At 51.3% G+C, this 20,430-nt stretch overlaps 2 protein-coding genes across 7 annotated transcripts; one reads left to right on the top strand and one right to left on the bottom strand.

The window, feature by feature from the left end:
- Nucleotides 1–325: 325 nt before the first annotated feature.
- Nucleotides 326–3,862, bottom strand: ZBTB25 (zinc finger and BTB domain containing 25). The gene is made up of 2 exons (XM_005437287.4): nt 3,165–3,862; nt 326–1,932 (listed from the first exon to the last, which is right to left on the bottom strand). The coding sequence occupies exons 1-2, from the start codon at nt 3,335–3,337 to the stop codon at nt 795–797; spliced, it is 1,311 nt and encodes a 436-aa protein (XP_005437344.2). The 5' UTR covers nt 3,338–3,862; the 3' UTR covers nt 326–794.
- Nucleotides 3,863–6,684: 2,822 nt separating this feature from the next.
- ZBTB1 (zinc finger and BTB domain containing 1) lies at nt 6,685–19,821 on the top strand. Of its 6 annotated transcripts, none has more exons than XM_055716341.1 (3): nt 7,019–7,333; nt 11,809–11,972; nt 17,304–19,821. In XM_055716341.1, the coding sequence occupies exon 3, from the start codon at nt 17,324–17,326 to the stop codon at nt 19,457–19,459; it is 2,136 nt and encodes a 711-aa protein (XP_055572316.1). In that variant the 5' UTR covers nt 7,019–7,333; nt 11,809–11,972; nt 17,304–17,323; the 3' UTR covers nt 19,460–19,821. The 6 variants fall into 6 exon arrangements, with proteins under 6 accessions (XP_055572319.1, XP_055572316.1, XP_055572315.1 ...); XM_055716342.1 differs by lacking the exon at nt 7,019–7,333 and adding an exon at nt 7,984–8,236; XM_055716344.1 differs by lacking the exons at nt 7,019–7,333; nt 11,809–11,972 and adding an exon at nt 6,685–6,939.
- Nucleotides 19,822–20,430: the final 609 nt, after the last annotated feature.

The following is a 20,430-nucleotide window of genomic DNA, read 5'->3' as shown; positions in this document are numbered from 1 at the left end:
GATGCTCCTTTGCAGCTTTCATTCCTCCTTGTGAAGATGGTCCCATAATGGGATGTGGTCCTAGAGGGGTGGCAAAACGTGTCTCTGCTCATGCAGTAGCAGCTGACGAGGGAGGAGTAGGAATGAGGAAAAATATATGCAAACCCCTCGAGTCTAAAAGTAAATTTAAAAGATTGTACTGACGAGGGCTCCAGGGCTTGTCAAAGTGAAGGCTGCCACCCCTACATCAACACTGCCAGTTGCCTTGAAAAGACCAGCCTTATAACTCCTGCATGTATTTATGCAGAGATTGATTAACTGCAGTTATACAACACAAACTTCAGGATTCATCTCCTTGAGATATTTATTTTAATTAAAAACAAACTGTCTGGGAAACACAGTACATCTTTCCCTCTACGCTTCTCTTCATCTAGTTTCAAAAAAGCAATGCTATGGGATACAAACCGTCTGAGGCACCACGCAGCATATGAGACAATGTTTAAACCTCACACCCAGCACTACAGTCTTAACTCTAGTAAAGCAGAGCAGGAGTAAGTTCACATTTCTGAAAAATGTAACCAAGTTACACAGAAGCTTGCCGAGAAGGACTTAGATGGGAACTGAATTGAGTGTAAAAGTTAGAGAAGTAAAAAAGCAAGTACACAAATCAAAGTACACAGTCTTTCACAGTTATCTCAGAGATGGTGGGAAATGGTTGTTAAAGAAAATCAGCTGCGGGGAGCAGCCACTCGCTAGGTGGTAAAACACCAAAATATTCAGAGTTTCAGCACCTGAAGGCTACTTCAGGGGGAGAACTACTCTACCAGGATCGTATCAACACTTTCTTGGATGAGATCAGACTCCAGTATGCATTCATCTAAGTGGTCCTGGGATAAACTGGAGCTCTTCCCCAGGCTCTCGCTGTCACAATAAGGATGGAACCTGGGGGTCGCAGGGCTCTCCAGCCGCTGGCAGTGGCTGTATTTGTGCTGTTTCCCTCTGTGTGTGTACATGTGTTCGAGCAGCTGGCTCTTCCGGAAAAACGTGCGGCCACAGACAGTGCAACTGATTTTTCTCTTTCTTGAGAAAGAAAAGTTACAGTTCAACTCCACCGGCTCGTGGTCCTTGGAGATGAGCGAGAGCTGGCCGATCTGCAGAGGCTCCAGATCACTGCAGCTCGGAGGGTCCAGCTGATGCTCGTCATCCTTGAGGAGGAAGGCCCCGAGCCGGTGGCGATCCCCAGCCTCCCTATCCTCAGCCAGAGGCTGCACCTCCCCCAGATCGCTGCTCTCCAGGATGGAGGCCGGCACACCGAATGGCAGCGAGCCCGAGACGTGGGTGTGCAAGTGCTGCCGCAGCCCACCCCGGGAGTCGAAACGCTCCCCGCAGTAGTGGCACAAGTGCACCTTGAGGCTGGCCTTAGCAAAGATGGGGCTCGCCACCTCCGGAAAAGGAGGGGTGCAGCTCTGGGACACCACAGGCTCTGTGTCACACTGCTCCTGCTTTATGGAGACCGAGAGCTTCGGACGCTCTTCTGCTGGCTTGGTGAGAGCAGCAGGCTGAGCAGAGGCGCGAGCAACCTGCTGGTCCAGGGAGCTGTCATCCAGGCCGATGGCCAGAGAGAGCTGCAGCTGTGGGTGGTCGCCCTGGACAGCACACCTGCTGCCCACCTTGGGCAGACTCTCCTTCGCTCCCAGGCGCTCCTTGGCCGATTTGTGTGCAGTTGAGATCTGGATCCCATACAAGTTTGAAGACTGGACCGGCTCTGGGGAGAACACTTGGTTCATCTCGATGGCAATATGGGAGAGGTGGTCTGCGTGGAGAAAGCGGATGCCCTCCTCCAGTCGGCTCTGGCTGACAGTCTGCTTTGGCCCTTTCCCAGTGTACATGATATGCAACAAGTAACTGAATATGTCAGGCTGGATGTCTGTAGGCTGAATCTTTATACATTCACTGAAACAAGACAGATCATTAAGTACATACATGGCTCCAAATTACAGTCCTGATCCATTACCTGCCCGTTTATTTGCGCTGCTGTTTGCTATCAGAGCGTGTGCGCTGCCGCCTGCTTCCCAGTTCATGAGCAGCACTCCCCGCAAAGACCTGCAGAAGCGCATATGCCCTGTTTGCACAGCAAAGTGTCTGAGCGTGCATTTATCCCTGTGATTTTAAAGGTCATGTGCACAACCACAGCCAGGAACGGCGACGGTGGCCAGCTCCTGGTCACCTCAACACTTGCGTGCACAGCCAACTGCCGCCGTACGGCACCACAGCGACGCCATGCAAGCTACACATCACCGGTGCGTGCCACTCCAATAATACGAAGCAATAAGTATTTGTTTAAGTAATAAATTCAGCTGCCACTACTGTGTAATCTTTATGAGCTTTGCACTTAAGTGTCAATAAACAACATCTATCGAAAAGGAAGTTAGCCGATCTCCTCATTTCCAGCCGAAGGGCTACGCGGCCCGATGGCTAATGATTATCTTGCAAAGGTGCTGGGCCCCGATCCTCAAAAAGGAAGGGGAATGGAGAAGAGTGTAATAGATTACAAGCAGCAAGCTCCAGATCAGAGATGAGATTAGACCTGGGCACCACCATCATCGTTATACCTGCAGAACCACTCCTGACCCAGGGGAGTGAAGCATCCAGACAGCAGCTTGAAATAAATTGATGATCTCAGTCTCAGCCCTTATCTGCAAGAGTCTGAAGCACAGAACTGCGATAAGGCGATGGCTCCTCCATTGCCTCAAGCCTGTGGATCCTGCCAGAAGGGACAGTCCTGCCCAGCAAGCTCGCCTACAAGCCAAGGCAATGTCACGCACATGCTGCTTATGGGCAGGAGGTACCTGGATATCCCTAGATTGCAAATCTGGGCCCTTCTCACTGCAGGAGGCTGTGGTACTTACGTGCTTATTTCCTCTGGTCACACAACTGCCTCATCTCCAAAATGCGGGGCCTGATGTTGGCGTATGCTGACTAAGAAGGTGGTTTTAAAGGACAGCACATCTTGGACTGGGAATGTTTAGAGAGCCAAGGCGGATGCTGGGTTAGGAAAATAATCTCAGGCCATCTAACATCCCCACTTATGCTCTTTTAGACTTTAATACCTTTAAGGAGGAGGGGAAAAAGCAGCAAGTTGAGTAGAGAGGTTAAAAGGCAGGAGAAAAGCCATGTGTCCTTACCTCGTCTGATGAATAAATATCATCTTAAAATAGTTTGAAAAAGCAGCGAGCACCGCTCTGTGGGCTTTGAAGTAAACATCTCCAATGGCAACCGTGCAGTCACACAGGAAGCCGAACTCCCGCTGCATGTTCAGCTGCTGGAGGAGGAGGATGCTGTGGCCGCTCGTGTCCATGGCGGACCTGGGAGCAGGGGAACGCGCCGCTGCCGCACGGAGGAGTCACGGAGCCCCCCGAAGGCTCAGCCGTGGGTTTCTCACCGCTGACACGGGACGGGCCCCGGCACGGAGCGCGGCCTCACGGACTCCCCGGGAGGTCCCGAGACCCCGATTTCGTCATTTCTGCCACCGACCCCGCGTCCCCTGAGCTCACACACACACCCCGGGGCTCCCCACGTGCCCGCTGCGCGCGGGGCCGCCCCCCCGCAGCCCGGCCGCCCCCGGTGCCGGCACTAACGGCAACGCTCCCTCGCGCCCAGCCCCGCGCACGGCCCCGCCGCACGCGCTGCGCGCGCCGCCGCTCCCCGCGCGCACGGCCCCGCAGCCGCGGGGGGCGGGGGGGCGCCACGCAGGGGCCCTGCGCCGCCCCCCAAAGCCGCTATTGTGCCGGGCCGCCCCCGCCCTGCCGGCGGCCCCTTAGCAAAGAAATGCTGATATTTGCTATTGTTTCCGCTGAAAACTGGGGGGGGGGGGGGCGGGGGGGCAGGCGGGCAGGCAGGCAGGCAGGCAAGGCGAGCGCAGCCTCCCAGGGGAGCGTAACCAGCGCCCGCCCCGCCTCGCCCCGGCCCGGCCCGGCCCGGCCCCCCGCGGCTCCCCGCGCAGCCGCTTACCCGCGCGGAAGCGCAGCGCTGAGCCCGGCCCGGCCCCGCTGCCAGCCCGGCGGATGGGGTGGGCGCTGCCCCCCCGCGCTTCCTGCGCCGCGCCGGGCCGGGCCGCGCCTGCAAACAAGGGAGCGCGGCCCCAGCGCGGCCCCTGCCCGGCGTTGGCGGGGGCGGTGCCGGTGCCGGCGGTGCGCCCGCAGCCCCCGGGGAAGGGCCGCGCTCCGGGGTGGGGGTGGGGGGCTGCGGGCCGCGGCTGCTCTGGGGGTGTCGGGGGTGTGTTAACTGAGGCTCCCCTCCGGTCCGGCTCGTCCCCCCGCGTCTGCGGCCCCGGCGCTGCTATAACCGCCGGTGGATCCTGCGGCCGCGCCATTGACCACCCGGGCCGCCTCCAGTCTCTTCCCAGTTGTCAGAGCCCGGGCTGTTAATTATCTGAGCAGGGGCTGTTAATTGGCAGAGTCTGGGCTGTTCCGGGCGAGAGCCGCGGCGCTGGGCCGGGTCGGTGCGGGTACCGGCGCTGCCCCCTGCCCCGGCCAGCCCATCACCGCCGGGTCCCGCCGGCTGCCGCAGCCATCGCGGCGGTGCCTCCTCCTCCTTCCCATGGGTTTGGTGGTATCGCCTTCTGAACCTCTGTAAAGTCCCAGTCCCCGCAGCCGCTTGCTGTCACCAGGTCCATTCGATGGCCGCAGGTTGGGTTGCGGCTGGAAGAGGCAGTGATGATGATGATGATGGCAGCCCTCGTGCTTTGGTCACGGCTCCGGGGCAGCCCCGGGCAGCTGGTGCCCACCAGGCCCAGGGCCTCTGCAGAAGGCATGTGGTGCTTTGGACCATCCCTCTTGGTTTTCTCTCAGCATTTTGTACTTTGCAGTTCATTTTCCTGTTGCATTCCCCTAATTGCGATGTTTTGATGTGATTCCCAAATCCTCAGGGCAAAGGATGCCCCTGCCCCCCTGGAATCCAGCAGCTTACGGGCCGTTTCCAGTGACATCTTGAGGTGGAGGATGGAGACAGGCTGGGAAAACAAAGCGTAGACTCCAAAGTGTTTTGCTCCATGCAGTGTTTGCCACTTATCCCACTGACTGTACAGCCTTCTCTTTTTCCACTGCTCTATATTTTACTCTGTTTTAGATAAAAAGCTCACAGGGCTCAGGGACCATCTTTCCCTCCCGTGTTTGCACAGCAGCAGGGTTGAGAGTTGATGGAGCTACAATCCTGCTGCTCCTGTAAATATCGGTAGCACCCTTTCTTCCCCAGAAAGGCTGGCAGCAGGTGGCTCAAGGTTTTGTACCCTGTTCTGGGTTATTTACCATATTTATTAACCTGCGTACAGAGTGAGTCGCTATTTGCAGATGGCACGTTATTTATTTAAAAGATTAATTATTTACATGTTATTTAGGTTGACTGTGGTCCAAAGAGGACTTCGAAGAGCTTCAGAGAAACTGAAGCCAAAAGGATGGAAGTGATGATGAGAAATTAAATTTGGTATTTTGCTATAAGACACAGGTGATGACATCACACGCCTTGGCAGAAGTACAGTGATACGGCCTACGCTGATGGGTCAAAAAAGGGAGCAGGACATAATCACAGCTATCTTCATAACTGCTTCTGCTCGCCTCTGTGGCCAGAAAAATAAATAAGTAATAGTAGCAATAATAATCATCATCGTCATACAACAAATTAGAAAAGCAAGTGTGGTGGGAGGGCACTGAGAGAATGGGACCTGTGAAGAAGGGGGACTGCCTCGTGCCCCGTCTTACTAGAGGTGGCAGAAACTCCTGGTGTGAGGCATGTGGGAGGGCTGGGACAGAGCAGGGGGCTGCGCAGCCCCGCACAGGCCCTCTTTCTTGTGCTGCCCTGAGACACATAAGAAGCTGGAAAGAAAAAGACCCTTGAACCATGAGAAAAAAGAACTTTCCAGCGTGAATTGAAAACCACAACCGTGTCAGCTTGTGGAGGCTGTTTAACTTCTTATAAAACAGGAAAACCTAGGAAGAGGTTGTGCAGGGTCCCTCTGCCTTTTGCAGGGGCTGGGGCCTCAGCCACGGAGGGCTTTGGTGCTGCCACGGGCATCCTACCCCTGAGCCAGCATCATATAGTCAGCGGGGGAAAAAGGGCTTCAGGAAAACCTTGAGGGGGGTCATTGAAGCAGGGATGGATGCTGGTAGGTTTTAACGTCGTGGCATTTTATTTTGTTGCCTTTTTTTTGTTACTTTTGTCCTTGTCAAATTTGTAATCAAATCTTTTAGCGTTGCCACAATTAAATTGTCCTCTTTGGCTTGTCTGGAGCTATGAGTGGTCTTGGATAGTTGCAGCAAAGGTAAAAAACGATGGGATCTGTAGAAACTGTGCCAGAATGAAGGAGCCGTGCAGATTAAACGCTTCTGATGCTTGTGCGGAATGACAGACGTGGCTTGGGAGGTGGCAGTCAAGTGGCAGCTGGGAAGGCGAGCCTGCCCTGGCCTGTTTGCTCGCAGCCCCCTGGCAGGTAGCAGAGGGGCCGCCCGCAGCTTCTGGAAATCCCCTTTGCGCACACGGGCCGGTTCTGGAGGGGCTGGATATTAGACAGAAGTCCAGAGAGCGGGATGGGGAGAGGGGCTGAGAAAGCCGTTAGAAAGATGGGGGGGGGGGGGGGGGGGGAAGTGCTGCCCTCGGGATCCGGGATAAAGCATGGCAGCGGCTGCCAGCCCCTGCGCGCCCTGCACCATCGCAGAACTCCAGGAGTGAAGGCGGGGATGCTACCGCTGGAACTGCAGCAAACGGGGCGTACTGTGTGGTGCAACTCTTTCCTCCGAGGAAGCCGCCACCGGCGGGGCCGAGGCTCAGTCGCTGGCCGGCAGCCGGGGCTGCCCGGTTCCCGCCGACCGCGGCCGGCTGCGGGGAGGGGAGGGCGGCTTTGCCTCTGCCCCGTCGGCCCCGGGGGTCCCGGCCGGGCGCCCACCGCCGGACGAAGCCCTGCTCCAGGTCCCCCTCTGCGCGCCGGGCGGGTGGGGGTGGGGGAGGCCGAGGGGCCGGGCTTGCGGCACATGGGGAGGGGGCGCCGGCAGCGCCAGCCCGGGCCGCGCCGCGCCGGCCCCGCCGCCTCCCCGGCGGCATGGGAGGAGAGGGGAGCGCGGCAGGGAGCCGCCCGCCGGGCCCCGGCATTGGCGGCGGCGCAGCAGCGCTGGCAGCGGCGGGGCCGGGAGCCGCCGGCCGCCGAGGGGAGGGGTCCGGCTCCGTGCGGTCGCGGCGGAGCCGGCGCTGCGGCAGCAGCAGGCGCGGCGGGGCGGAAGTCCTTTGTTGCAGCCGCGCCGGCAGCAGCAGCGGGAGCGGCGCAGGCAGCTCCCCCTCGGCCCCGCCGCCTCGCCCCGCGCCGCGGGTAAGCGGGGGCTGCGCGCCCCTCGGCGCCGTCCCCGGGGGCCGCCGCCGGGCGCCGGGAGGGGGGGAGGCGGGAGGCGGTGCAGCGGCGCGGCGGCCGCAGCTCCGCCGGCGGCGGGAGGTGGGAAGTGCCGAGCGGCGCCGGCCGCGGCATGGCCCGGCCGCGGCATGGCCCGGCGCGGCGCGGCATGGCCCGCCATAGTGGCGCGGGGGGGGGCGCGGCGCTGCCAGGTAGGGGCTTTCCGGCCGCGGCCGGTCCCTGGCGGGCGGCCGCCGCGGTGACCTTGCGCCCGGCGGCCTGGCACGGCGCGGCGCCGCCCGGGCTACGCGGGGGCCGAGCGGCGGCGCCGCGGCGGCGGGTCCGGCGCGGTTCCCGGGGCACTGCGCGGGGGCCGCGCTCCACCTGCGGGCGGCGGGGCCCTGCGGAAGCGGCGCGGGCGGGGGATGCGGAGGCGCGGGCGGGGGGGGCGGGGGGGCACCGCGCTCCTGCGGGGCTCGGCGGCACCGCGCTCCACGGTGCCAGCGCCGCCACCGCCGCCGATCCACCCCCACCACCCCCCCCGCCAGCAGGCCGGCGGGTCCGAGCCCCGCGTCCTCCTCCTCTGCTCTGAAAAAAAACCAAACCAAAAAACCAGCCCCCCCGCCCCCACCCCCCGAAGTTCGAGCGAGTCGCAGTAGTTCAGCGCCAGCCCGAGCGGAGCGGCAGCCCGGCGGGAATGCTCCACCCTGCCAGGCAGGAGACTTGGGTTTCACTCCGGGCTGGCAGCGCACGGGATCGCCTCGGAGGCGGCGGGGAAGGAAGGGGAGTAGTTTTGTCACATCAAAACAACCCCAGTGTCGCTCCGGGAGCGGTGCGGAAAGTCTCGTTCCTCAAAGGACTCCGCTCCCCTCTTCGGATAGAGAGGTAGTAAAAGGGGTGGAGGGAAGGGGGCCGCGGGCGTGGGGCAGGGGGGGTTATTCCTGTCTGTTTTCCAGGATTTTTTCGGTAACTCGGATTCCCCAGTTTGGCCTGGTTGTCGGCTGATAGATGAGTGCCGGCTCCTCTTGACACGTAGGCATTGGTAAACGGATAGCAGGGGCTGGATGCTGCTTGATATTTGGGTATTTACTGCCAGATTATGTCATTTGCTCGAGTATTTCCCTTGCGCTAGGGGATGGTGAGGTACAGCACATACTGCGGAGCGCTCCCGGGGCTGCCACAGCCTGGCCTTCCTTAGGCGTTTAATTACATTAAACAAACATTCCTTTAATTAAAGGTGTTTGTTTAACATTCCTCATTACGGCTCTTGGAAAAACCCACAGAGCAGCTGGGAGCAGGAGGGATGCGGGCTTGTCAGTTAGTACTGAGTTACAAGTCAAGGCTGTGGCCACCTGGCCCTGGGGACCGCCGGCCCATCGTTGGTGGTGGCAGCATCCTCGGCAGCAGCGTAGCAAGATGACAAGGTTACGGAGAGGTTTTTGGATGAGCGGCCAGAAAACCTGAGGGGTAACGAGTCGTATTCGTTGCGCTCTGCTGCTGTTTGAGGTAGCCAGGAACCAGCCGGTGGGGGGGTTGCGTGGATAGGGGGGTGGCTGCAGGAGGATTGAGGTGATGAAGGCATGGGTTAGTGCTGCGTGGGAAGCTCAGAGAAGTAATAGAAGCCCTTTCTTCCTAGTAGCCGGAAAGTTTTCTGTAGACTTAAGATCACAGACTTAACAGATGCTCCAGCTCTGCTTGCACAAGCCTCTTCTGCATCAGATGCAACCATTGTGTCACTGGCACAGGAATTTGCAGCAATTACGTTAAGAGTGCTCATAGTGCTCATACCAACCAGCGATTTTGGTCTTTAGATGCTTTCTTCCTTGAGTGTATGAGGTTAATTGCTTCTTTCACGGTTTCCCATTGTTGCGGGACAGTGGAGAGCCCCTTATCTGCTGTATGGAAACAAAATAGCCGCATGGGACTGCGATAACCAGTGTTTCCTTATAAAAATCCCGGTGTCCCTTCTCTTAGTTGATACAGCTGGACCTCTCACTGGAGTCCTTCCGGACCCCACAGGCATGTAGCGTGAGAAGCCATGTGTGCTTTTTTCAGTTCGACCAGTGGCTCCCCAGTGGTTGGGTTATCCTGCCCTGCCTCTGCATGGGCACAGTAACAGCAGCACCCAAAGAGTTCTGCTGCAGACACAGCCTGTGGGCACAACAGCTGACGTAATTTGCATGAAGACCATTTATATCCTCAAATTTGTCCGGTAACTTTTTCTTTGTGCATGTTTGTGCCATTGCAAAACTCCCTAGAATTAGTTGGCTGTTGCCTTTTTTCCCCCCGTATAAAACCTGTTTGATTGGATGAATACCTTATCGACTTTGTTATTGGGTTTTTTATTGCTGCAAGTAAAATGTGAAGCATTTAAGACCAGAAAGAGTCAACAAAAGCCGTAGGCTAAGCTGTGTGACAAGGTACTGTGCCTCATTCATGTGCATCCAGCAAGTTGTTATGCCAAAGGATGCTTTCCTGGAAGGCACGTGTGTCTTCATTTGAGGGTCTCAGGAGCTGGCTAAACCACCAAGATGCCTTCTGAAGTTGAAAGTTGGTATAACTCAGAGAGCGTAGATAAAAAGGCTCATCTTTCTGCTGCAAGGCATGAATGGGGTGTCATGATTTTTTCCCCCACTAATTGCTTCTTTTAAACATATCATTACCGTGTTGTTTGACAACTTTTTACAGCTGGAAAGGTGTTAGATAAAACATAACTGTGACTTTCCAGAGTAATCCTTTGTGGCTAGAAAGTTGCTTTAAAAGATTGCATAAGCTCTCTCAGGTACTTTTAGGCTATAGATGTGATCTGAAGTTGTTTGAAGTTGAGATGGGGCTTTAGTGCAAACTCTGTTTTCTTGATTTATTCACTCTTGCTTTTCTGACACCTTATTCGTTGTCTTTTGAGGAGTATTCTTACCTAAGAACATGTCATACATCTTAACTAATTCTCAGTTAGCAGCTGAGAATCATAACTTGCTAAGTTGCTGTTTCTCATTTGTGGACGTGGATGCTGAATCAGCGGAGACCTGCCTGCTGGGGATCGAGTGGCTCCGGCAGCTCGTGGCTGGGGGCTGTGGAGCATCTTACCTTTCCCTGGTTCAGATCTAGCCCAAGTGTCAGCTGAAAGTTTTTTCTATACACTGGCCATGAATCTCTTAAAAATGAGTTGATTCAGCCATTAGGATGGGTCTGAAGATGAGTATCCACATCATTGGAAACGGCTTCACAAGTAGTGTGCCTGAAGGCAGCTGATGGAAAGGGCTGTGGGAAGAGGGTGGATTACACCTTCGATCCTCCGTAGCCTGAACAATGGAGCTTCATTAGATTTTCCCTGGCAGTACATGGAATTCCTATCATTATTTTAATTCATGATCAAGGCTACACTTGCAACGTGAACTGCATCTTATCCATATCCACTGTTGAGGTGGATGGTGGTCACCTGGCCCCAAGTTCTTTGCCGTTTTTGCAAAGTTTGTGTAAACTGAGGCACCATCTTGGACTATACAGTCCCAGAGCAATCTCAGTGGCTTCCTATTGAGTATGTCTAGATAAAAGCTGTAGCCTGTTGACAACTCCGTGGTCAATGCACTAGCCCAATGCCTAAACTTTTCAGGCATCACACAGAGGATTTAGATGTGTCGTGTAGAATTTTCTCCGAAGCATCTAGGTGCTGTTATTTGGGAATCTTGGGTGGATCTGGCCTGCAGAGGCAAAGTAACCCTTTAGGGAGGAGAATACCCGTGCCAGGGTGGGGTATGGCGTCAGACTGCGATGGGGAATTTGCTTTCTGCTGCCCACGTGCTTGTTTCTTTGAATAACTGGGCGTTGTTTTCTTGAGGTTTTCCAGTCTCATTTTCTATTAGCACCAAATTCTCCACTCATTTGTTATACTTTTGTCCAGCCTGCTCTTAGTTTCCAAAGAAAAGCAGCCAGTAACTGAGCATGTAAGCACTCCATTTTTGCCTGCTCAGCAGTGGAAATGCTGGGTTTTGGAAACCACCTACTAATTTTAGGAGCCGAAAGGCTGCTAAGTTCTGAACTTTGTGGTATGTCTTTTATAAAGACTGAGAAGTTAGCAAAAGTTCTTTGCTTGAGGACTTTTACTACTTTAGTTTTAGAACATCTCAGAAAATATTGAATGTGAGGAAGTGAAAAAAAAAGCATGGAGCTATACTATAGTACATACCTGCTCTTTCTTGTTAACAAGACTTACAAACAACATGTTTGGTTAGTGTAATAGTGCAGCTTACCTTGTTCGTAGTAACATCTGAATAGTAATAGTATCTGAGTGGTGACTCAAAAGAAAAAATCTGGTGGCAGAAAAACAGCTCAAATCAAAGTGTGGCGGGGGGGGGGGGGGGGAAGAAGGAAAATAAAATTAATATGGAGACTTTGAGTTTGAAAATCAGAGTAAAAATACCTGACTCAAATATCTTCACTTTTCATCTTCCTATTAGATGCTTGTCTAGCATATTTTTTCAGAACACCTCTGCATCATTCAGGATTGCTTGCATCATGGCCCATTGCTGTGTGGACAGCACAGATGATCATTGCTGAAGATGGAGTTACTTGTGTTCCTTGTGGCCTCATGACGTTTGTGACCACAGTGTGCTTCACAAAGGTAGTGTGCTAGTCCATCGGCCAAGTGGCTGGCATTTTTCCTCTTTTTGAAATCAAAAAGAGTCAGAGAGGATCAGAAATACTTAAAAAATTTTGGATTGACAAACTTGCCTGTGTAGGACTTCGATTTTTTTTCAAAGATGAATACATGCAGAGTATAGCTCCCATTGGCCTCAGTTGCTGCTGATGGTGTTTCCCTGTGTGCATACATTGGATGTCCAAAAAATACAAGCCAGACTTCTTAAAAAAGGTTGAAATTACTTGCCCTGGCATCGATGGCGGTGGGATGCTGTTCTCCAAGGCAGTGTTTGTTGCTGTGAGAGTCCTTGTTGTCTCCTTCTTTCATTCACTTCTTCATCCCCTAAATGCTGTGCTGAATAAGTAGTGATCTTGTGTTGTTGCTGCTCAGATCCATGCCTGGACAGATCCAGAGGATGCACTGGGTAAGGAAGGGAACCTTTGGTAAGAGGGCTGAAAGGCTGTATTATGGTGTATACATAAATCGGCAGCAGAATTAATCCTGCATTAATTATGGCATCTCTTGGGTATGTGCTCTAACTTTGAAACCATGGTTTTTCTGTAAAAAGAGCCTGTTTTTATTCTGCTTCTTTCCAAAGCAGACTTCAAAAATAATTTGTAGTTACTGAACCACCCACATGGGTGATAAATGCAGATCTCTGCCATTTGAGCAATTAAAGAAACAAAATAATGGTAAATTGTCATCTTTTGAGAGCTTGCTCTTGGTGGGAAGGAGTTTGTCAGCAAGCCCATGATGGCAAAAGGATGGCCGAATTGGGAATTTGGGGTTCAACTCACCCAGCTCTGAAGGGGTGAATGCTATAATTGTTTACCACCCATTCCCCAGTAAAAGCATGTCTTTTTTTTTTTTTACCCCATCTGCCCTAGCCCCTGCAACTTGGCTCTTCCCAGCCCCTTGCTCAGGCAGCTTCCCTCCACCATGTAGAACCTCATTTAACCCACTTTTTATTCCCGCTGCTCCTTCCCTCCTCTCAGCTCAGCAGTCCAACTCCCAGCCTGCCTCTCCCTGCTCTCCTGACTTCTAGAGGTTTTCCCTCACATCCTTCTTACATTTCCTAATCTTCCTGTGCTTTCACTAAGTCCTCTCCTGGAGCTGGCTCTCATCAGCTGCAGCTGGGCATCTTCTCCATCCAGCTACCAGGAGGGATGCTAAAACCCAGCGGCAAGTTATGGTACGGAGCAACCCCCAGCAAGCCCTGTTACCAGTTCGTGTCTTTGTGGAGGTGGCACATAGAACCACAGAATGGTTTGGGTTGGGACCTTTAAAGGCCATCTAGTCCAGCCCCCCTGCAATGAGCAGGGACACCTGCTAGAGCAGGTTGCCCAGAGCCCTATCCAACCTGACCTTGAATGTTTCCAGGAATGGGGCATCTGCCCCCTCTCTGGGCAACCTGCTCCAGTCGCTTACCACTTCTTGTAAAAAATTTCTTCCTTGTTTCCAGCCTGAGTCTACCCTCTTGCAGGTGAAAACGATGGCAGAGCTCTGTGCAAAAGGGGGTTTTCGCCACGGGTGGGATGGCTCGGGCAGGCCCCCCACATACAAAGGAGCTGCAAGGGGGTGAAATGTTCTCAGTGAGGCTGTAATCTGAGATTTTAGTAACTAACGAAAGTCCCAAGTGCGAACAAATGGTAATTTTTATCTTCTCCCCCTCAAGCTTATAGCTTCGCCAAAGTCAGGCAGATTTTTATATCGCGACGACATATCCAAGACACAGCACTTTCTCCTGTGTGAAATCTCTCTTCAAAGATTTTGGAAGAGAAACTTTTATTATTTTTAAAAGAAAACGTGATGATCTGTACATACGAAAGATTTTTCTTAGCTTCATTTCTGGAACCGTTTTGACTGAAATTTTCTGTGGAGGGGAAAAAACCCCATCCGTCCAAAGCAGACAATTCAGAAGGAAAGTTTTGCCGCTGCTGGTTGAAATGTGTCAAGGTTTTAAATAGCCCAACACGGGCGCTCATGGTGGGAAGTGTTGGCAGCTGTAAATATATAGTTACATCCAGCAGGTTGATAACAGCATCCAGAGGGAGGATGCCAGTACTTTCATTAACATAAATAACTTCAAACACTCTTTTTTTAATACCTACATGTAGTACTACTGCAGTAGAGGCTGGGTACGTATCTGAGCACCTTGCCATCCTGGTCAAGTGACCTGGTGCTCTGGTTGGTTTTTCCCCAAGTGGTGGCAGGGGACAGGCATTGCCCGGGGGTCGTTGTTGCCTATTGGGAGTCACGTCAGTGGCTGAAAGCTCTGCAGGAGTTCCTCTGGCAAAAGGAGAAGTATCTTTTACCTTTTTCAAAGAAGAAGGAAACTTAGAAAAGGTGAGTTGTGGTCAGTCCAATGGCTGCCAGATTGTTCCCACCATTTGGAAATGCCCCAGTCTGCAGGTGTGTGCAGGTAGTTTGTGACCACCTTTTTGGTACAGGATTGCTGCTTGTACTGCTGTTTTGCTATTGGAGGACACAATGGAGAACTTTTAAGTGTTTTATTGAATTTTTTTTTACACTGAAACTTGACACTTTATGAGCACGAGATTAAAAATGAGCTATCCTGAGACTTTTCTTGTCTTGATGGCAATTCACACCAAGAGGCCTGTGGTGTCTCAGACTGCGTCTTCTCACTTTCTTGTTGCCCTTACAATGTGGAAGTTGAAGTCAATTCTTTGTCATTGTGCAGCTGCTGTTCTTAGTACTTGATATGGTATACTGAATTACATTTAAGCACCTAAGGAATTGCTTCAAATCCCAAGTACGTTGCACTTGGAAGAATATAAAATGCACTTTTGTTATTACTTGATGTTGAGGGCTTTGTTATTTTTCACAGAAACATATGAATCATAGAATCATTTAGGTTGGAAAAGACCTTTAAGATCATCAAGTCCAACCGTTAAACCAGGACTGCCAAGTCCACCTCTAAACCATGTCCCTAAGCACCGCATCAGCGTGTTTTTTTAAACAATTCCAGGGATGGTGATTCTGCCACCTCCCTGGGCAGGCTGTTCCAGTGTTGGCCACACTTCCAGTGAAGACATTTTTCCTGATACCCAATTTAAACTTCCCTGGCATAACTTGAGGCCATTGCCTCTTGTCCTGTCACTTAATATCTTGGAGAAGGGACTGACCCCCACCCGCCTACAGCCCCTGTCAGGCAGCTGAAGGAAGCGAGAAGGTCCCCCCTGAGCCTCCTTTTCTCCAGGATAAACGACCCCAGTTCCCTCAGCTGCTCCCCATAAGACTTGTGCACCAGACCCTTCCCCAGCTTCGTTGCCGTAGTGAAGTTACCCAGTGACTTGGACAATAATCGATTTTCTGTAGAAAAGATGTGAAACTGTTTCAAGAGGCTCTCCTAGTTTCAAAGCCCCCCTTTTGCAGTTTGGTAAGAAAGCCATTACATGAGTTCCATGTGATGAGTTGTGTTTCTGCAGCGAACATCACTGGGCCAGACTGGTCAGAGAATTGCGGCAGGGTGCTCGGCTTGAGTTTTAGGTGTGGATGGTGCCATTCAGATGCTCATCATCAGTGTAGTTCAGCCCAAATCTAAAGGTTCCTGTTGCCGGACAAGGTCCTGTGCTGATGGTGATCAGTAGGTGCTGCTGTATTAGGGAAGGCTGGTAGGTGGGGTGAGCATGTTCTGGTCTCGAGAGCTTGACCGTGTTCCTTTCCATGGCAGTCTTCCGTGGAATGAAGAACAGTGACTTAACACCGGGTTTCCTACTTAGCAAGCCAGGCAACACCTGCGACTTGCGAATTCAACACTGTGGAATTTAATTTCTCCATCCGTTTCCCAGCCTCTAGGAGATGTAAGCTGTTGGGGGAATAAGAAGAAATAGGGAGCATTTGTGTATGTATTTTGTTTAAATTTTGGACAGTTGAAAGGATGGTTACAAATCAATCCATGCGTTTCATCGAGTTGTAAAATGCCATTTAACGTATGTTGTTTGCTAGCCTGTACTTGGTTTGTACAAATCTCTTACAGTTACTGGCATTGTTTGCCATAACCTTTCAAAATGTTAAGAATGCTCGTTATTTATTGCTGTAGGTTTTCGTTTCAGTTAGGGTGTTCTTCATACCTTCTTTTGGTTTCTCAGCCCCCTCCCTGTGCAGTTAGTACAGATTATGTCTCAGTGAAGGTTTTCTGAAGTGAGTAGCGACTAGCTGTTGAATCTGGCCGCACTTGGTCAAGTTTATCTTCTGTAGATCAAACGCACGCCTCCTGTGTGCAAGACGTTTCTTCTGGATGTTTTTGTTAACACAAACCAGTATGTTTTCTTCCTCTTTTCTCTTGAGGACAGATTAGACCTTTCACTGGCAGCAACCTCAGCGACTCAGACCTTCCCCTCTGGCCTTTGTCAGGGCTTCACTTTGCTGTGGTGCCAGCTCTGGCTCGCTAGCCTTCACAGCTCGCCCTTGCTGGGTTTGACGTTGGCCGGTCTCCCCTGTGCACGTTTCGGTTAGATGCCAGCGCGCTGAAGGAGCGGTGCTGAGAGCTGGCGGCACGGCATGCACCGCTTCCTGCCTCTGCGGCTGCCGCACTGCTAGCCTGGCCACCCTGAGCCGGCGTCCTTGGGGGACGTGCCAGCAGCCCGGCCGCCCTGCCCTTCTCAGAATGCATCCGAGTCTGCAGTTCCTTCCGGCTTTGCAGGACACCTTGCAGATAAGCTGGAGGCCATCCCTGAGCTGCTCTAAAGAGCAAAAAGTGTGGGGATGTAGCTTCTGCAGATGCTCCACTGATGTGTCTTCTCCATTTCCTTTAATGGGGAGAGAAAGACCAGTTTGAGCCTGGCCTGGTTTCCAGTGTGTGTCGCATCATACGTCCGTTGGACTGACAGGTGAAAAAGGCAAGTTGAGACTCAGGAGTGGTTCCTTACAGTCAGCTTACCTTGTATAGGTGTTGTCCTGGGGCCACCTTACGGAAGCCTGCCCTGTGGAGCTTTTGCAGTTCTGCGGTCAGAATTCATATCTTGAAAAAAATCTTGGCTGTAGGACTTTGAGATCTATTTGCTAATTTCTATTCTAGCAGGGTTGCTCTGATTGACACGTGTGGTGGTGATATTTATTAGTGTACTAGTCTTGTAAGTTGAGTGGTGAGAACATGGAATTACGGATGTTTTCACTGGCATCAATATTCGTGAGTAGTTACCAGCAAAGATCTCTGGACAGGAAGCTGTGCTGCAAACGGGGTGAGAATGGGAAGATCTAGAGAGGAAAAAGGTGGCAGTTCCTCCCTGTGTTTAAGTAGGTTTTCCTTTTTGTGCTCGTGGTTTAACAAATGCCTTCTTCTTTATGCAGGACTATAACTGAAGTACAAGATGGCAAGAACCAGCCACAGCAACTATGTCCTTCAGCAGCTAAACAACCAAAGAGAGTGGGGCTTTCTGTGCGACTGTTGTATCGCTATTGATGATATTTATTTTCAAGCACATAAAGCAGTCCTTGCTGCATGCAGCTCCTATTTTAGGATGTTTTTTATGAACCATCAACACACTACAGCCCAGCTGAATCTAAGCAACATGAAGATTAGCGCTGAGTGCTTTGATCTTATTTTACAGTTCATGTACTTAGGAAAAATTATGACAGCCCCTGCCAATTTTGAGCAATTTAAAGTGGCCATGAACTATTTACAGCTGTATAACGTACCTGAATGTCTAGAAGATATACAGGATACAGACTCGTCTAGTTTAAAATGTTCATCTTCTGCTTCTAGCACCCAGAATAGTAAAATGATATTTGGCGTGAGAATGTATGAAGACACGCTGGCTAGAAATGGCAGCGAAGCAAACAGGTGGGGCATGGAGCCGCCAAGTTCAACAGTAAATACATCCCATAACAAAGAGCCTGATGAAGAAGCTTTGCAGCTAAGCAGCTTCCCCGAACAACTGTTTGATGTCTGCAAAAAAAGCACCACGTCCAAATTCTCTCACACAAAAGAGCGCGTGTCCCACTCGCGCCGTTTTGGAAGAAGCTTCACCTGTGACAGCTGCGGGTTTAGTTTTAGCTGTGAAAAGCTACTGGATGAGCACGTGTTAACGTGCACTAACAGGCATTCCTACCAAAGTGCCAGGTACTACGGGGCTGAAAAAATAGACTTTAATGAAAAGGACTCTACTTCTAAAATAATCTCCACGCAAACAGAAAAATACAAGGGGGACTCGAGCCAAGCTGTGGATGATTCTTCGTCTCCTGTGTCAAACATCACGAGCAGAAAAAGCAGCACAGTTGCCTCCGAGACATCAGGTGAAGAAGGAAGCAGAGCCCCTGAAAGGAAGAGGATTATCATCAAGATGGAACCAGAGGACAATCCTGCAGATGAGCTGAAGGATTTTAATATTATTAAGGTGACAGATAAAGACTGCAATGAGTCTTCTGACAATGACGACCTAGATGATGAACAGGAAGAGCCGCTTTACAGATACTATGTCGAGGAAGAGATCAGAGAGAAGAGAAATGCTCGGAAGACCTTAAAACCCCATTTGTCCATGGATGATGACGAACGAAAGTGTTTGAAAAGTCCGCGGCACCTTAACAGGAAGGCTCCTTCAGCGCAGGAAGATGTGGAGAACGCTCCCTGTGAACTTTGTGGGCTAACAATCACCGAGGAAGATTTGTCCTCTCATTATTTATCCAAACATATAGAAAATATATGTGCTTGTGGCAAGTGCGGTCAAATACTGGTCAAAGGCAAGCAGTTACAGGATCATGCACAGACCTGTGGAGAGCCCCAGGATCTGACCATGAACGGTATCAGAAATTCTGAGGAGAAAACGGACTTGGAAGAAAACCCTGAGGAGCAATCGGAAATAAGGGACATGATGTTTGCAGAGATGCTAGAGGACTTCAGGGACGGTCACTTCCAAATGAACAGCCTTCAAAAAAGACAGTTATACAAGCATTCTGCCTGTCTTTTCCGATGCCCTAATTGTGGTCAGCGTTTTGAAACAGAAAACCTAGTGGTTGAACATATGTCAAACTGCCTGGAGCAAGATCTGTTCAAGAGCTCCATGATGGAAGAGAACGAGAGGGATCACAGACGTAAGCATTTCTGCAATCTTTGTGGGAAAGGATTTTATCAGCGGTGCCACTTGCGGGAACACTATACCGTTCATACCAAGGAAAAACAGTTTGTTTGTCAGACATGTGGGAAGCAGTTCTTAAGAGAGCGCCAGTTGCGGCTCCACAATGATATGCACAAAGGCATGGCCAGGTATGTCTGTTCCATTTGTGATCAAGGAAACTTCCGAAAACATGACCATGTACGGCATATGATATCTCACTTATCAGCTGGAGAGACTATATGCCAGGTCTGCTTTCAGATATTCCCAAATAATGAGCAACTGGAGCAGCACATGGATGTTCATCTGTATACATGTGGAGTATGTGGAGCAAAATTTAATTTGAGGAAAGATATGAGATCTCACTATAATGCCAAGCATTTGAAAAGAACATAAGTGTAAACATACTGTTAAAGCGTTAAGTTGGCAGCAGAGAGAACACCAAAGCAAGGCATACAGTATAGTAGACATTTAAAAAAAAAAAAGTTATTGAAAATAAGTCTCTTTTTTATTATTTTTTTTAAGACCCTCCTAACCATAGATGTCTATTTAGGCTCATTAAGTATATAGCTTTGAAAAGCATTATGTGTTTAATTATTACATTTTCACTGTTTCCTAATATCAGTTTCTGTTCTTAATTTTATTGTTTTACTAAGTAGATATACAAATGATTATTTTTAAACTGTAGATTAAAAGCACAATGTTACCCCTTCACTGACTGCTATTAAACAGTTCTCGGATCCATGTCCGTAAGATGAGTGCTTTAATATTTCCATGTGTTGTTTCTTCATGTGAAAATTTTAGATCTCAGTAATTAATGTGCAAGAGCATAATTGCCCGTAATCCCCAAATTAATTTTCAAAATGAAAAAAAACCCTCCCAATGCCAAGAAATAATCCTTTGCTGTCTGACTCTGCTGTGAGGGCAGAGCTGGCTGTCCTGGTCCTCTGCTTCTTGGCATTGTTGGAACGTGCATCCCAGGGGGGAGAGCACGTAGGCTCAGTTAAACCGTGCAGACTTGGACTGGTGTGCGCAAAGGGAAAGGGAGTTGATGACCGTCGGGATAACCGAGGAGTTCCCAGTGGTCATTTTCCAGACTTGAAGTCCTAGCAGAACTGTACAACTGACGTTGGCCTTTCTTTTACCGTCTGTACCTACCTGGGTGTATATAACCCGCTCACCCTGACGTACAAGGGACGAGTGGTGGTGGTGGATTTCTAGGAATGCAGAATGGCCACGTGCGCTGAAGACGGCGTTTTTCAGCCTAGCTGTAAATGGTGCCTTGCTGCTTGTGTTGGAAAGCTGGAAGTGGGATGGGCGTGAAGATAGTCCCATGGCTTGGGCGGGGAGGGGAAGGGGGAGTGTGG

This window comes from Falco cherrug, chromosome 7 (genome assembly GCF_023634085.1).
Source record: "Falco cherrug isolate bFalChe1 chromosome 7, bFalChe1.pri, whole genome shotgun sequence".
Taxonomy (NCBI): Eukaryota; Metazoa; Chordata; class Aves; order Falconiformes; family Falconidae; genus Falco; species Falco cherrug.
This window is presented reverse-complemented; position numbering and strand designations above follow the sequence as displayed.